The sequence below is a fragment of the Achroia grisella genome, unplaced genomic scaffold, assembly GCF_030625045.1.
Source record: "Achroia grisella isolate CSIRO2021 unplaced genomic scaffold, CSIRO_AGI_Agris_v1 utg782, whole genome shotgun sequence".
In the NCBI taxonomy this organism is placed as follows: Eukaryota; Metazoa; Arthropoda; class Insecta; order Lepidoptera; family Pyralidae; genus Achroia; species Achroia grisella.
Window position 1 is genome coordinate 6,314,239 of NW_026713022.1, and position 18,471 is coordinate 6,332,709.

At 36.1% G+C, this 18,471-nt stretch overlaps 1 protein-coding gene across 1 annotated transcript; it reads left to right on the forward strand.

The window, feature by feature from the left end:
* Positions 1-4,334: 4,334 nt before the first annotated feature.
* LOC131851291 (uncharacterized) lies at positions 4,335-11,747 on the forward strand. The gene is made up of 4 exons (XM_059201774.1): positions 4,335-4,490; positions 8,484-8,657; positions 9,791-9,950; positions 11,479-11,747. Exons 2-4 carry the CDS (start codon positions 8,507-8,509, stop codon positions 11,744-11,746), a joined length of 579 nt encoding a protein of 192 aa, XP_059057757.1. The 5' UTR covers positions 4,335-4,490; positions 8,484-8,506; the 3' UTR covers position 11,747.
* The last annotated feature ends 6,724 nt before the right edge of the window (positions 11,748-18,471 follow it).

Below are 18,471 nucleotides of genomic sequence, written 5' to 3' on the forward strand. Positions count from 1 at the left end.
CTTTGACGTAGTCTAGTATTTTGAGTAGTCATGCTCACTAAAATGTCCAGACTTGTGGCGGCGTGGTGGGTCATTGGGCACCCTAAAATATGGTCGAGCGCAGTGATGGCTGGCTCATCCGTCATACTCGTGAACGGGTGCTGCTTGTAGGGACTGGTCTGCTCTAATCACTATGACTGATTTCCTCTTATTAATTGTTTAACCAGTTGGTTATATACTCAATATTTTTTCTATTTGAGTATTTAATTGAATTAGTGCTAATTGGTGGTTTGTATTCACACACTTAAACTTAAAAATGTAAAGTAATAATAAAATTATTTAAAAGAGCAACACGCAAGTTTCTTGCTCGTTCTTCTTGTGATGAGACAGCTTTCCGAACGAGCGGTAGATTAAAAAATGTAATGACTATTCAAAAGTGCTTCAATGTAAGTTTATTTGAATAAATGATTTTCTATTCTATTCTATTCTATTCTATGCAAAAGAGCAACTCACAAGTTTCACAAATATGATTATTCAAAAGTGCTTGTATTTAGTTTATTTGAACAAATATTATTTTAATTTATAAACTTTCTCGTTTAGTCGTTTAGTATATATGTTATAATAATCTATATATATATATATAACTCAAGGGTGACTGCTTTATGCATGCAAAATCTCAGCCCGATCGGTTTAAAATTGACAAAGTTTCATACAAAATTTCATTCCCTATTTTATCCCCTTGGGGGTAGAATTAATCAAAATCCTTTCTTAGCGGATGCCTACGTCATAACATCTATATGCATGCCAAATTTCAGCCCGATCCGTTCAGTGGTTTGGGCTGTGCCTTGATAGATCACTCACTATGTCAGTCACCTTTGAATTATATATATTTAGATATAATAAACATAGTCGCAGCTAATAACTAGTATAACTAGCTATTTTAAAACATACATATTTTATTAATTGTCAAATAGAATGGGACGAGCGATGACAAATCAGTTGCTATATAAAAAAAAGTCGTTAAACGTTATATGATAAACACAATGACTCACAACTGGACGGACAAACATACCTTCAATACAAATATTATAAAAAAAAGACCACATGGGGCCCCAAATACTAAATCTTGTATGATATATTTTTTGTATGATTGTGGATGGGAAAATCATTCAACTACAATTATGGTGGAGATAGGTCGACCTCCACGGGGTTCTCTCTGGAAATCATAATAGTAAATTTCCAGAACATTCGCTAATAATGATGTCCTAACTGACCAGACCTAAAACTCATCATATTTTGAATTCATCATCAACTAATCCGTCATACTAGTGAACGAGTGTTGCTTGTAGGGACTGATCTGCTCTTATCACTACGACTGATTTAATCTTATTGTGTTTTTATATTTGAGCCTAAATAAATTAGTGCTGGTTGGTAGTTTGTATTCACACGTTTCGACTTGTAAAATGTGAACTTACAAGGATTGTTTAAAAGAGCAACACACAAGTTTCTTGCTCGTTCTTCTTGTGATGAGACAGATTACCGAATGAGCGGTAGATTAAAAAAAATTGTTATGACTATTCAAAAGTGCTTAAATTAAGTTTATTTGAATGAATTATTTTCTATTCTATTCTATTCTAATCTATTCTATTCTACTCATATTTTGAGAAATAGTAGCAGGATGATCTTGAATGAACTGATTCCTGGTATATTTATAAAACTGGTTACCTTTAAATTATTACTAGCTGTACCCGCGTGAAATTTACCTATATGTTATTCTGATGCATGAGCTATATTACTGTAAAATTTCATCAAAATCCGTTCAGTAGTTATTGCGTGAAAGAGTAACAAATATCATACTCACAAACTTTTGCATTTATATTATTACTGGATGAAACCCCGGCTTCGTCCGCGTGGAATTTAACTTTATTTTTCTAAAATAAAAGTAGCCTAAGTTACTCCTTATTACATGAGCTACCCGCTAAAAAAAGTCGCGTCAAAATCTGTCGAGCGATTTCACAGATTCGCCGGAACAAACAGACAGACCGACAAAAATTAAAAATAATGTTATTTTGATATATGTACCGCATTTATATTCATATGCATGTAGTAAAAAACGGTTATTTCAATATTACAAACAGACACTTCAATTTTATTTATATGTATAGACTACCTGTACCCGCGACTTCGTCCGCGTGGAATTTAACTTTATTTTTCTATAATAAAAGTAACCTAAGTTACTCCTTATTACATCAGCTACCTGCCAAAAAGTCCCATCAAAATCGGTCCAGCCACTTCAAAGATTAGCCGGAACAGACAGACAGACAAAAATTTAAAAAAATGTTATTTTGGTATATGTACCTTGTTTATATTCATATGCATGTAGTAAAAAACGGTTATTACAATATTATAAACAGACACTCCAATTTTATTTATATGTATAAATTAAAATGGCAAAGGAATTGAAATCCTCATTCTCAAATATCTCTCGTAAAATTCTCTACTAAAGACGCGAGTAGAGTAGTGTAGACAAAGCGAGCTCGCATCGCCGCCTGCCAGTCTGTACCGTAAAGGGGCAAAGAATTGACGATCTGCAGACAGGAAAGAAAGGTACTCATTCTATTTGTACAATCAAATATATGTTGTACATTTTAGGTTATGTTGTTATATCAAAATAAGTACAAGCGGTGTAATGCAATAGGTTTATTGATAGACTAGCTTACCCGCTGCTTCGCTCGGGTTAATTTAACCCCTTAGGGGTGATTATAAATATCACCATATCAAACGGAGAATACTACAAAATATTTATTTATTTATATTGCATTGCACAATTATGATATAGTCAATTTACACACATATATACACCTTGTTAGGTATAGCAACGTGGAAGAGAGGCGGACGTTTTAATATTATTAATTTATGATGACAATTCACACAGTGCCATCTAGTTTGATGCTAAGCAGAGCTTGTGCTATTGATATTACACGATTGAAACAAATTTTTATCATTTTTTGTATATATAAATAGAAAACACTGTGAATACAAACAATCACACTCAAAAATACAAATGTTTGTAACGTGCAAGGAATTGAACCGAAATTGGTTTAGCACACCATCCATATATATAAATATATGTTGTACATTTTAGGTTATGTTGTTATATCAAAATAAGTACAAGCGGTGTAATGCAATAGGTTTATTGATAGACTAGCTTACCCGCTGCTTCGCTCGCGTTAATTTAACCCCTTAGGGGTGATTATAAAAATCCTTTCTCAAAGAAATATATATAACTAGATTTTGCCCGCTGCTTCGCTCGCATTAATTTTTCCTCTTAGGGATGGAGTTCAGCAAAATCTTTTCTTAGGGGACGCCTACGTCATAGTAGCTTTATGCATGCAAAGTCTCAGCCCGATCGGTTTAAAATTGACAAAGTTTCATACAAACTTTCATCCCCTAATTTATCCCCTTGGGGTTAGGATTAATCAAAATCCTTTCTTATGACGTAGGCACGTCATAACATCTACCTGCATGCCAAATTTCAGCCCGATCCGTCCAGTGGTTTGAGCTGTGCGTTGATAGATCACTATGTCAGTCAGTCACCTAAGAGTTATATATATTTAGATACATCTATGTAGTCTTTAAATATTATCATATTTAATGTGAATTAACAAGAATTGCCTCAGTAGTTTAGCAGATGGCCTTACTTCTGATGGTCGCAGGTTCACATTATGCAGGATAGATATTTGTATTTATGATAGTTGATGTAGTAGATGTAGTTTTAAAGATATAAGCATACATCGGGACGGACAGACAGCGACAGCGAATTTGTTATATACTATCACAATGATTATAAAATCATTCTAAAACAAACTATTTGGATATAGTACACCTAAAATGCCTCCTATTTTTAAATTTATTGAAAAGCAATTTCAAAATGCCGACATCTGCCTACTCTTTGACGGCCTCGGTGGTCTAGCGGTTCAGCACACCGCCTTACTTCCGATGGTCGCGGGTTCGATTCCTCGCACGGCACAAACATTTGTATTCATGAGTACGATTGTTTGTATCAGTCTGGGTATTTTCTATGTATAATATGTATATATTTACGAAAAACAAAAACATATCTATGTATTTGTATCAGTTGTCTAGTACCCATAACACAAGCTTTAGGTAGCTTAATTTGGGTCTAGATGGCACTGTGTGAATTGTCCTGAGATTATTTATTATATATTTATTAAATCTGTGCCATCTGTCCATTTATCTATGCTAAACCATGCCACCCACCGAGTGCGATGAGCGATACAGCTATCGCGGCACATAACGGCAACGTCGCGTAACGTAGCTCCGTCTCGCTCAGTATCGCTTGAGAGTCGCCACGGGGGACCCGTGTTAGCCGGCCCTATTTGGTTCAGTTGATTAAAAGTTTTATATTGTAATTTTTTAATCTGTGATTAGAATTATGGATTGGACTACTTCGTGTCAGCAGATCTGAATCGGATACATTTTTTTTATAGGTGAGTATCTAAATAAATACTTAATAATTATACATTATAAAATGCAGTCGCTTCCGCTGTGTGTTCGCCTGTATCTTTTAACTACGCAACTGATTTTTAATGCAGTTTTTAGCAATAAATAGAGTGATTCAAGTGGAAGCTTTATATGTATTATACACTAGCTGTTCCCGCGACACGTCCGCGTGGAATTTAACTTTATTTTTCTAAAATAAAAGTAGCCAAGTTACTCCCTATTACATTAGCTACCTGCTAAAAAAAGTCCCGTCAAAATCGGTCCAGCCATTTCAGAAATTAGGCGGAACAAACAGATAGACAGACAAATATTGTAAAAAATGTTATTTTGGTGTATGTACCGTATTTATATTCATATGCATGTAGTAAAAAACGGTTACTTCAATATTACAAACAAACACTACAATTTTATTTATATGTATAAATGTATATTCGTGCAAAGTTGGGGCGAGTGTAATTTAATTTACAAGTACCTGCATTTATTGCGTTGATATGAGAAAACTATCTCAGACAAATGTTTCATTACAATCGATCCGATTTAATAAAAATAGACAAAGTGAATAGTGTGGGGTGAAGCGATATCGTTACGATATTATAGTATTTAGTGTGTTAATGCTTTAATTTATAGTTCAACCTTTCTATCACACTAATATTATAAGTTTGTGAGTATCGATAGATGTTTGTTACTCTTTCACGCAAAAACTACTGAACGGATATCGATGAAACTTTACAGTAACATAGCTTATACATTAAAATAACACATAGACTATAATTTAAAAACATATTATGTAAATTGGGTGATATATAGTGAGAATGCAGACGTCGCGCGGGGCAGGTAGTCATTACATAGTATAAAACAAAGTCGCTGTCGCTGTCTGTCCCTATGTATGCTTAAATCTTTAAAACTAAGCAATATTTGGATTTTGAAGCGGTTTTTTTAACAGGTAGAGTGATTCAAGAGGAAGGTTTATATATATATTACTATCTTTTGTCCGCGGCTTCGCTCGTGTTTATTTATCCTCTTATGGGTGGAATTCATTAAAATCTTTTCTTATTTACAAAGGTTTGATATTTACAAAGTCATATAGAATAGAATAGAATAGAAAATCATTTATTCAAATAAACTTACATTGAAGCACTTTTGAATAGTCATAACAATTTTTTTTTTTAATCTACCGCTCATTCGGAATGCTGTCTCATTACAAGAAGAACAAGCAAGAAACTTGTGTGTTGCTCTTTTAAATAATTTATTCTTACTTACAATTTAAGTTTAAGTGTGTGAATACAAACCACCGATTAGCACTAATTCAATGAAATAATCAAATAGAAAAAACATTCAATATACAACAACTGGTTAAACAATTAATAAGAGAAAATAAGTCATAGTGATTAGAGCAGACCAGTCCACACAAGGAGCACTCGTTCACGAGTATGACGGATGAGCCAGCCACCATTGCGCTCGACCATATTTTAGGGAGCCCAATGACCCGGCCCACCACGCCGCCACAAGTCTGGACGTTTTAGTGAGCATGACTACTCAAAACACCAGACCACGTCATAGCTACTCACAATTGCCATCTGATGGTTATTAGTATTCACATTTCACATAAGAATGCATGCAGCAATCAATACAAAAACCGCTACGCTTTAATATTTCTAAAATAATTTAATCAAGAAAGCAATGAGATAAACATATAAACTTTCATCCCCTATTTTATCCCCTTGGGGATACAATTAATCAAAATCCTTTCTTAGCCGATGCCTACGTCATAACATCTACCTGCATGCCAAATTTCAGCCCGATCCGTCCAGTGGTTTGGGCTGTGCGTTGATAGATCACTACGTCAGTCAGTCACCTTTGAGTTATATATATTTAGATACACGTAGACTCGGGCGAAGCCGGGGCGAGTAGCCAGTAGTTAATATTACACAAGTAAATTATTTATGAAATAATAACAAGTTCTGTAGCGTACGTAACAGTGATTACCTGGTTAACTCTGTCTCACTTATTTTAGTATCTACTACTTCTTAGGTTAGGTTAAGTTAATTTATACTTTAACCGGGTCTTAACACGTATAATTTTATGGTAAATGAAGGTATTTACCTCTCTCGAGTTGACTAGACAAAAATTTGTTTAATTGTAAACATTGCTATCGAGTTGCTAGCTTAAGTTAGTTTAAGAGGCTCATTATGCAATTACCCAGGGTTTGTTACCCCCGAAGTTGATGCCGGGGCAAAAGAATTCGACCCCAGTTCCAAACCTTCACCTTCACCCCTTTTGGGATGCGGATGACCAGTGCCAAATAGCTCATTTTAGCCGCCTTTTTAATTTATAAGTTGTATTTCAGTTAAAGGTTGAGATTGGATAGTGAAATTACAGGATATGCAGATGGTACCATCATCTGATCTCGCTACGCATGAGTGATACAGTAGTCAGTCATCATATGATAACTTAATATGTTTTTCTCTTTCATTCATTCCTGTTCGCAGTCATCTCGTTATTTACTTCCTTTCTTATAATATCATCTTTCACACAGTCCATCCTGGTGCTGATCTTTCTGGTTACCATTTACGATCTATGGATCGTCAACTTGAGTTCCATTATACTTATATAGACAGCAACAACGTTTTAACACACCGCCTTGCTTCCGATGGTTGCAAGTTTGATTCCTCGCACCGTAAAAAAGTGCATTTTTTGATTGTATCGGTCTGGGTGATTATATACATTATTTATCATCATCATCATTGCCTTGCCTTTATCCCATTATTTGGGGTCGGCGCAGTATGTCATTCTCTTCCACTGCTCTCTAGCAGTCGTCATATCTAAACATACTCTTCTTTTATTCATATCATCTTTCACACAATCCATCCATCTTTTCTTAGGGCGTCCCCTCCCTTTACATCCATCCACATTCATATTATACTCTTTCCATAAGACATGGCTCTCATTGCTCCGCATAACATGCCCATACCAGCTCAATCTGTTACCTCGCAACTTTTCTAGGTAACAGATTGAGCTGGTATGGCATTATTTATGTATATACAAAAAATATATAATTCCCGTGTGTTTATATTAATTGTCTAGTAGTAGTCCATAACAAGCTCTGCTTAGCTTGGGCTAGATGGAACTGTGTAAATTGTCCTGAGATATCTATTTATTTATTCTTTATCTTATATATAAAATTCGCGTGTCACAGGTTTCGTTCCAATACTCCTCCGAAACGGCTTGATCGATTCTCATGAAATTTTGTGAGCGTATTCGAGAATCGGCCAACATCTATTTTTCATCCCCTTAAATGTTAGGGGTAGTCCAACCTAATTTTTTTTTTATTTCAAGGCAAAACAACGTTTGCCGGGCCAGCTAGTTTAGCTATAAACTTTTGTACAGGCGAGCTCATCTCTCATCTCTCATCACTCATCGAGTCATATGGCATACTCTCCCACCTAATCTTAGAGTATAATCAGAAAGCGTTCTGAGGTAATAGCAAGAATTGTGATAAATTTCAAAACTATATAAATCTAACCTAACCTATAATAGATAAGCAATAGACATAAGTAATAAAAAGAATAATAGTAGTAGTAAAAACTGTAATATATCTATTACAGTTTTTACTACTACTAGTAAGAAATACAAATAGGCTAAAATAGTAGTAAGTAAACAAAAACAAAATAGATAACCTTTAGAAATGTAAATCCCTAATTAAGTTCTCCTCTAGGTTTAAGTGTAGCAAATAAGAAAGTTAAAAACCTGGAACTTCACATCCGGGCTTAAGTGTGTTTCCTTGGCTGTACCCCCTAGCATAAGACCCTACCTAGACGACGGCCCACCCTGTAAACAGCGGTGGGGAGGTAGGCCAAGTAGGAAAAAATAAATAAATAAATAAAAAAAAAAAAATAAAAAAAATAAAAAAAAAAAAAAACCCTAACCTGTAATAATATCTATTATTATTAATTATATAAAAAATATGTGTTTCATTTTAGATTAGGTATTAAAGGCAAGACTAATGGAATTGAACAGCAGGCTGTACAGAGAGCGGCTGATCGATGAGGTGAAGAAGTACCCGGTGCTGTATGATACGAGGCACGAGAGCCACAGAGACATAGACGTCAGGGATCGCTGCTGGCTAGAAATATCCGAGAGACTCGGGGCTAATAGTGAGTAACATTTTTGGATGGAATGGATGATCAATCCCCCATCCAATTTAAACGGGGTTCGAAATTACGACGACCTGAGCTGAAGTTTGAACCCCTACAGGTGTCCTCAGACTAAAGTCGTATCCGTCAGGCAGGAGTTGGCTTTCAGCCGCTCCATAAGTCCTTCCGCGGGTTTGGAGTGCCATCTGCACTCGCTACCTACCTCGCTATTAGAGTAGTCCGAAAAAAAAACTATCTGTCCGGTCCTATGTATGCTTAAGTCTTTAAAACTACGCAACGGATTTTGAAGCGGTTTTTTTAATAGATGGAGTGATTTAAGAGGAAGGTTTATATGTATAATACATGTAGCTAGTAGATATAGAAATAATCTTTATTGAAATAAACTCATTACAAGCACTTTTGAATAGTCATATTTCGATTCTACCACTCATTCGGAATGCAAATTCATCACAAGAAGAATGAGCAAGAAACTTGTGTGTTGATCTTTTGAATAGAAGTTTTTTTATATGAACTAGCTGTCCCGGCAAACGTTGTTTTGCCATATAAATTAATAACGCTATAAAAAAATAGGGGTTAATGATAGAAGAGAGGTGTCCTCAGACTAAAGTCTAATCCGTCAGACGGGAGTTGGTCTTCAGTCCATCCGGTTTAGAGGGACGGTGTCAACGCCAGCTGCAGTCAACAGCATTAGAGTAGTCTGAAATAAAATGACAATGTAATCGTCACTGCGGTTAGGGTGTATGCTGGCGGGGTACCAGTGGAGGATGATAAGATGAGAATGAGGTCAGGTCAGTAAACACATTGTGATGAAATCGCTTGGTTTCCAGGGGAACAGCGTGATAGCCGACCTAACATAACATATTGATAGTACCCACTAGGTTACTGACAATCCCCTTCCCCCACAGTGAGTAACCTGTACCCAACACTCCACCGTGGGGGAGAAGGTATAGTAATGTGTTCTAATAACCCCATTGCTAGTAATATACCATGTAAAGTTGACCACGCGGTTTGCCCTAGAAACCATTCCTGGAGAATTTCTCACGATTGGCTAACTAACCTAACCTCAGGGTCATCTTATCATACCACTGGTACTCCACGATTTAACAAGGAAAATACCTGTATTTCCTTTTCAGGTGAGGTCCTCAAACGAGAATGGAAAATCTTAAGAGACTCCATGCGGCAAGCTCTAAAGAGATCCAAGAAAGGTACCACCACTAAAGCAGGCACGCCGTGCAAGAAGTGGAGGTTCGAGAACAGAATGTCATTCGTGTTACCATACATGACTATGAGGCGGTAGGTACTAATTTCTTACTGTTTTCTGATATATAAATATCAGTTTTAGATTTGATTGTGAAAAAAAAACGAGAAAAATAATCATAGTTTAAAAAAAAAATTATCACCATATCAAAGGGAGAATACTACAAAATATTTATTTATTTATATTGCATTGCACAATTATGATATAGTAAATTTACACACATATAGGTAGGTATAGCAACGTGGAATAGAGGCGGACGTTTTAATATTATTAATTTATGACGACAATTCACACAGTGTCATCTAGTTTGATGCTAAGCAGAGCTTGTGCTATTGATATTACACGATTGAAACAAATTTTTATCATTTTTTCTATATATAAATAGAAAACACCCAGACCGATACAAACAATCACACTCATGAAGACAAATGTATCGTGCAAGGAATTGAACCGAAATTGGTTTAGCACACCATCCATATACATAAACCACTAAACAACACCTTCAATTGGGTCAATGGTTCCAAACAGCACCAGGTGTACGTTCCTCATAAAAAAAATGCTCTTTCTTTACTGTGCGAAGAATCGAAGCCGTCAACATAGGAAGAAAGATGCTGTACTAAACGGCTAGACCATCTAGTCTAGGGCATCGAGAATTAACAAAGACATTGCATAACATAAACGTTTCTCATCCCCAAAATGATAGAAGTGAATTAAATATAGAATCCGCGTCGTCATGTTTTCATTCCGCCAGAAAGCGAGCACGCCACATCTATAAAATCCTATAACGTACCGTCAAAAAAAACCTCCAGTCCTCCAGTTGCCTCCAGGCATGGCATTTGCAATTTTACACAAGAGAGCGCGTGCAAGAAATTATTTTTGCTCCGATGCCTCGATTGTGACGAAAAATTGACGAGTTGTGACTTACGTGACGAGATCTCGCAGATTAGGTTTATTGACTTGTGCACGTGTACAAACCACGGATATCCGACTAATAATGCGTTAAAAAATGTGAAAATTTATATATATACACTTGCTATTCAATGTCGTAACCGTAAATCTAGATGATTTAGATCAATTTACTTAATTTTTGTTTAAATACATCTAAGAAATATTAGTAAAATAATGATGTTGTCATCTCTGGAAGATGTAAAATTATATAAAAAATGAATCATCATTATTTTTGCTTGTATATTTCCACTATTAGATATAGGTCTTTCCCAATGCTTCACCCAACATCTTCCGCATATAGTGGATATATGCGGAAGATGTTGGGTGCAGTTGGGTGATGTGGTGTGATGTTGGGTGGGATGCTGGTCACCTTTTTGACGTCGTCAGTCCATCTCGCAGGATGGCGCCCGATACTACATCTACCTGAACACGGCCTAAAAAATGAATAGTAGTATAAAATTAGCAATAATTATTATAGAATTCAAGAAAATGAATAAATAATGCTAAATTTAATTTTTCGAGTTTAAGAACGATACTATTTAATTACTCGGGTCACAATTGGAATTACAATTTTGTAATGTTTTTTTAATATTTAAACACCATTGTGATTTCCAGGAACCAGAGACACATAAAAGATGACGTGAAAGTGGTGGAAGCAGAGGAACAATCAGATCACGAGTCAGAAGTGTGGGACCCTGGAAATTCGTCCACTGACCAGGATTCTTTAGACTTATTCTTCGCCAGCGTCTGTCAAAGTACAAAGAGATTGCCACGAAAGTTCCAGAATCAGGTTAAAAGACAGGTCCTGAACGTCCTACTGAAGGTGGAAGATGAATTTGAGAACGATCAAAGTGATACAAAAACTGAAAATAAAAGTTTTTAAAAGCGAATTTATAGTGCATCCTTTAATTTATATACATAAACTATCATTTAAATTGTTCAAAATAACATATTCTAAAACACAAGACAAAAAATTATACTATTACTAGCTGATCCAAGCAACTTCGTCTGCATTACACTTTGTTGACATTTATCAACATATTTCGCCCTATTTACCTAAAATCTTTATATATATAAGCAATGTTACTGTAAGCTTTCATCAAAGTCCGTTCAGTAGTTTTTGCGTGAAAGAGTAACAAACATCCAGCCATCCATCGTACTCACAAACTTTCGCGTTTATAATATTAGTAAGATAGTCTCATAAGGACTGATTTAACACAAAATTATAAAATAGTATGCTATTGGTTATAATAAAGATAAATGAAACACGATCCAAAAACACACAAAGACAAAAAATATTTCAATAAGCTGTCATACCAGAGACCTTAAAAATACCACCATTTATATGAGTCAAACAATATTTTTCAAATCTAGCATTTTTATTATGGATGTTCATGGAATGATGCAACTGCCTGCATTAAGGTTACACGCTGGCTATACACCAGTATAGGATAAAAGGATGAGCATAAGGTCTGGTCATTTAGACAATCATGGCAGATTTACCAGAAATTTATAATGATAGTTTCCAGAAGCAACCGTGTGAAGGTCAACCTGACAGGGTACAGAGCTAGCAATGGAGTTAGTCAGTAAGTTAGTCCACATTACTAACAATCACCTACTAAGTATGGCATCGAAGACAAATATTATACAGAGATATTCGGCAAATATTATTCATATAAAACACTTCCTTTGCAAAAAAGCTTACTATATAATTGAAGAATTCGTTAACGATAATAATGTTTTTATAGAAAAAATTCAAATCCATAGCACTGACAATATTATCCGATTACACTAATAATGACTGCGATTTCTATGTTGATTATCGCATGCCTCTTACTTGTTATACTGTAATTATTTATATAAAAAAAAAAACATATATTCAAAAGAGCAACACACAAGTTTCTTGCTCGTTCTAGTGAATCTGCATGACAAATGAGTAGTGGAATAAAAATATGACTATTCAAAAGTGCTTGTAATGTTTATTTGAATAAAGATTATTTCTATTTCTAGAGACAATAAATGCTGTAAAATCCATTAAAATTTATGGTTAAATTTATATATTCAGGATATAGAAAACACGTAAGGTACATACAGACTTTACAAATTTCAATCAAGCTATTCCTTCGTCTACATTTAAGGACTCCATTGCAATATCTTAATGTTTGCAATCATGAAATATTATATCAAAATTTCCATCTGTTATTGCAAACTCCAAAAACGAACCGAAAAACAGCAAGGCGTTAAGACAACAGAGCTTGTTCATATTCGTCCCTATTCTGTAAATAAGCGGACCAGTATTTTTTTAATTTAATTTCGCGTCCATCACTCCACGCGGTGGCAGCGCCGCCGACAGATCCAGTCACTCCCTGTTTAACAAACAATTCATTGTTTTCAAATACATTTATACAATTTACATCACACTCGCCGCATTTGTGGAACGGAACAATGGCCGATTTATAAACTTGGGCTATTTAATTCAATTGAAATATCGAAGGATAGTGCTTTAAACAATTTAACGTGCGGACATTGAATGGCGAGGCAATTCGTTGAATGCACTTGTATCTTAACTTACTTAAGTACTACTATTATATTTGCTACTTTCACCAGAACTAGATTTTACTATAGAAATAGAAAAAGTGCTGTAAAATAGTACGTTCGTAGGTTGTATTTGCGTAAATTTTGGCACCGAAGTCGCAAATTCTATACTCGAGATATAATCAGGAATTCTTAGAATAAATGAAGATGTGACTGAAGCAGGAGGACAACGACAATTTTATTAAGAATGAAATAATTGAAATAAACGTGTTTATTTCTCAAAAGGGCCCACAACGAAGAAGTAACAACAACTAGTCAAAAGTGACATATAAATAACAGATACCAAAAATGCAAATTTTATAAAAAGAATGGCAGACAAGCTGCCAGCAATAGAAGACGGTATCGTACTCCCGACTAAGCCAATGGTGATATAATTGGACAGATATTAAATCCTGATAACTTGTTACGAGCAAACTGACCGACCTCATTATCATAATTTTTAATAAGTTCTCTCCAATTACCAACAACACAGAAATAAGTGCAATCATCATCAGCCCACTGCAGTCCACTGCTGGACATAGGCCTCTCCCGGGCACGCCACTGGCCACGATCTTCAGCCCTTCTCTTCCAGTTTTTACCCGCAACTACGTATTTCGTCGCTCCACCTAGCTGCAGGGCGTCCTACACTACGTTTGCCAATTCACGGTCTCTAGAACACGTCTACTCCAGCGAGCATCGGTTCAGCGACAGATATGACCAGCCCACTGCCACTTCAACTTGCAAATACGAAGTAAGTGCAATTGTGTCCAAATATTACACCAAATTTGGACTTTCTCGTGATATTGATGTGGATATTATATTAAAAGCTATTTCATCCTATGACCCCCATCATAATCGCGACAAAGAGCTATCATAAGTCGCGTGGATAACAAAAACAAAGATATAAATATTATCAATCGGCAATTTATGGCTGCGCCCGATATCGTAGGGAGACAACAATTGCTCTATAAATAATCAGGTCGCGCTCCGATATCATTATTGCTAGGAACGTGAATCATCGCCCGTTTCCATTGCCTCCTGCCGCATACCCGTCTCCCCCTTTGCTGCGGACAGTAGCGCAAGCGATTTCATAAGCGGAGCGAGCGAGCGAATAAAAATTTGGAAAGAGTTATAAAGTTTAACTAACGCAAAAATCTTCACTTATTTTCAAGAAATCGTCATATATTTATAACATTAATGATGGATTTATAGACAAACTTGCTGTTACTAAGTATTGTTAAGATAAACTTAATGGGTATTTTATGGGAATTGGCATAAAAATATACTAGAATTACCTTTAAGCGATTTCAAAACTTTTGTAAAATTATATTTATTGAGCACAGCTTTATTAATAATAAAAATATCTCAGGACAATTCCCACAGTGCCACCTAGTCCCAAGCTAAGCACTCAAGTAATTGTTTAGTGTGTAATAACATAGTGTGCAATGACAGCCTCGGTGGTCTAGTGGTTTAGCACACCGCTTTACTATCCGATGGTCGTGGGTTCGATTCCTAGCACGGTACAAACATTTGTATTCATGAGTATGATTGTTTGTATCGGTCTGGGTGTTTTCTATGTATAATATGTATTTATTTACAAAAAAAATGTATCCATGTATTTATATCAGTTGTCTAGTACCCATAACACAAGCTTTAGCTAGCTTAACTTGGGTCTAGATGGCGCTGTGTGAATTGTCCTGAGATTATTATTATTACTATTATTATCCATACTCAGTAACTTCCGCGATTATAATAATAATAATAAGATCGAATACTCGGTTCTTATGTACGTAATCTATACAACAACATATAAATAAAATTGCGGTGTCTGTTTGTAACATTGAAATAAACGTTTTTTAGTACATGCATATGAATGTAAATACGGTACATACATAAAAATAACATATTTTACCATTTTTTGTCTGTCTGTCTATCTTTTTGTTCTGTTTAATCTCGATTGGACCGATTTTGACGGAACTTTTTTTGGCAAGCAGCGAATGTAATAAGAAGTAACTTAGGCTACTTTTATTTTAGAAAAATAAAGTTAAATTCCACGCGGACGAAGTCGTGAATTATTTCTTTTAAATCTTAAATAACCAAATTCTCCAACACCGTTATGAATATCTGGTGATTGTTAACCACTCGCAGTGAAACAGACGCCTCTGCCTTTATTGTAGTATATATCACATGACGACATTAGAAGCAGCGTCCGAGGGACATTATTGTCGATGAATTATTAACAATACAATATCTGGGAATATATTTTCGCAGTACGAGTCATTCGTACTATTTCCGTATTCATATCACCATGAATGTATGTATGGATACATTTAAGATTCTATCGATTTGTTCTATAAGAACTTTATTTAAATTATTAACCGGGTCTTAACACGAATAATTTTGTGGCAAATAAAGGTATTTACCTCTCTCGACGTTTCGACTAGGTTGCACTAGCCGTGGTCATGAGCTGACTGGAGTAACAGCGATGTCAATGTAGATAGGTGACAGTAGTTTTTTCTTAATCTACCGTCACTAGATTGTTTAGTGACGATCAGTAGAGAGGACCTCAGGCGCGTATAGTTCAATTCAGTGATTTGTTCCAGCGTTCAATAGATGATCGGCAATCGCTGATTTGTGTGGTTTTTTTTTGTGGATCATAATGGAATGGTGCACCCGCCTGCGCTAACGGTTTACGCTGGCGGGGCACCAGTGGAGGATGATAAGATGAGCATGAGGTCAGGTTAGTTAGCCCATCGTGACAAATTCACCAGGAATTTAACACGGTGGTTTCCAGGGGGAACCGCGTGGAGGTCGACCTGACATGGTACATTGCTAGCAATGGGGTTATCAATCTACATTACTAACAATCCCCTTCCCCCCTGATTTGTGTGGTTGTCGATTTTTAACCGGTGCGATGTGCTCTTTGACCTATAAGGACTTACTGGTATATAGTAATAACAGCTCTATACTGAGGGGTAAGGGGTTATTAATGAGGATAGTAGCCCCATTGCTAGCAATATACCATGTCAGGTCGACCTCCACATGGTTCCCTCTGGAAACCATCGTAGTCAATTTCTAGTAAATTCGCCACGATGTGCTAACTGACCTGCCACCATGCTCATTCTATCATCCTCCACTGGTGCCCGGCCAGCGTATACCGTCAGCGCAGGCGGGTGCACCATTCCATTATCATCGCTAACAAACATCTCAATACTAATCACACAACGCCATCTAGTCTTAAGCCAAGCAGAGTTGCTTTTTAGCACAAAAAAGGATTGTAAGGGGTTGAGAGCGAAGATGAAAGGTTGTATGAGTATGTCATAATTTTTTAAGTAGAACGATGTATCTTTTTTAGGTTATTATCTAAAATTTAATTTGTTTGGTTGGTATATTCCACGCGGACGAAGTCGCGGGCACAGCTAGTTGTTAATATATTTATGAACTACTAGCTGTCCCGGCAAACGTTGTTTGACCTTAAAATAAAAAAAAAATTAGAGGTGGACTACCACTCCTAATTTTTTTTTAATAGTACAGAAATTTAAAATCTTATATATAAAATTCTTGTGTCACAGTTTTCGTTCCCATACTCCTCCGAAACGGCTTGACCGATTCTCATGAAATTTTATGAGCGTATTGAGTAGGTCTGAGAATCAGCCAACATCTATTTTTCATCCCCCTAAATGTTAGGGGTAATCCACCCCTAATTTTTTTATTTTAAGGCAAAACAACGTTTGCCGAGACAGCTAGTAATATATAATATATTGTTACCAAATATATTGCCGTGTTATCAAATTGTGAAACGTCCATCTCCCGAGCAGACAGTGCTACGGAGGCTGTATAATTGATTTATTCGTCCATTATAAATTGTTCCGGTGAAATGAGATATTACACTGTTAATGGCGTCTGAATATTATGATATGGGTGTGACAGAGGTACCAGAGGGCGATGGAGATACGGCGGCCGGGAATGTCTGCTCTATACTACCGTATTATGCCTTGGTGGTTTAGTGGTAAGCATATAGCTTTACTATGTAATATTATGTTATCTGTGGCTTTACTATCTGATGGTCGCGGGTTCGATTCCTCGCACGGTACAAACATTTGTATTCATGAATATGATGGTTTTTATCAGTCTCGGTGTTTTCTGTGTATATATGTATTTGTATATGAAAAAAATGCATCCATGTATTTATATCAATTGTCTAGTACCTATAGCACAAGCTCTGCTTAGCTTGGGACTAGATGGTGTTGTGTGAATTGTCCTGAGATATTATTACTATTATTATTAACTATCTATATGCACTTAGACACCCAGACAACAAACAATATTACTAAATATAAATGTTTACTGCGCGAGGAATCGAACCCGCAACCATCGGAAGAAAAGCGGTATGCTAAACCATAAGACCAGTAAGTACGTCGTATAACAAGACATTGTGACTTCGACCTTAAAGAATACAATCATACTTGTGAACAGAAATTACCGTGCGAGGAATCGATCCTGCGATCGTTGAGAATAAAGCGGTATCCTAAACCATAACACACATTGTGACTTGGACTGTAAACAGACAGACATTTTGGCAGCTAAAAAAGATGACGGCAAGCTGCCGTTGGATTCAAATTACCCAGTGAAATGGTGGACACGTCAAGTGTATTCACCACTAGGTCGACAGTTAGACAGACAGACAGACATTGCTTCTAAAGTAAAATATGACAACAACGAAGATATACTGTCGACTTTCGACGTCGATGTGGACGTGCCAAGTGTTTTTTTTATGGATGATAATGGAATGGCCCGCCTACGCTGGCAGGGCACCAGTGGAGGACGATAAGATGAGCATTAGGTCAGGTCAGTTAGCCCATCGTGACAAATTCACTAAGAATTTATGACGATGGTTCCCAGGGGCAACAAAATTCAAAATATCTTTATTCATGTAGGTCTATTACAGATTCTTATGATATGTCAAATCTACCGTCCGAATGCTTTCGAGATGAGAAGAACTGACAAGAAACTCAGCTCGTATTATTTTCAAAT

Excerpts from the sequence above, each read along its gene's own strand:
- LOC131851291 (XM_059201774.1), top strand. The coding sequence starts at position 8,507 with ATGGAATTGAACAGCAGGCTGTACAGAGAGCGGCTGATCGATGAGGTG. Across the intron at positions 8,658-9,790 it reads CGAGAGACTCGGGGCTAATA|GTGAGGTCCTCAAACGAGAA; the intron begins GTGAGTAACATT and ends TTTCCTTTTCAG. Across the intron at positions 9,951-11,478 it reads CCATACATGACTATGAGGCG|GAACCAGAGACACATAAAAG; the intron begins GTAGGTACTAAT and ends TGTGATTTCCAG.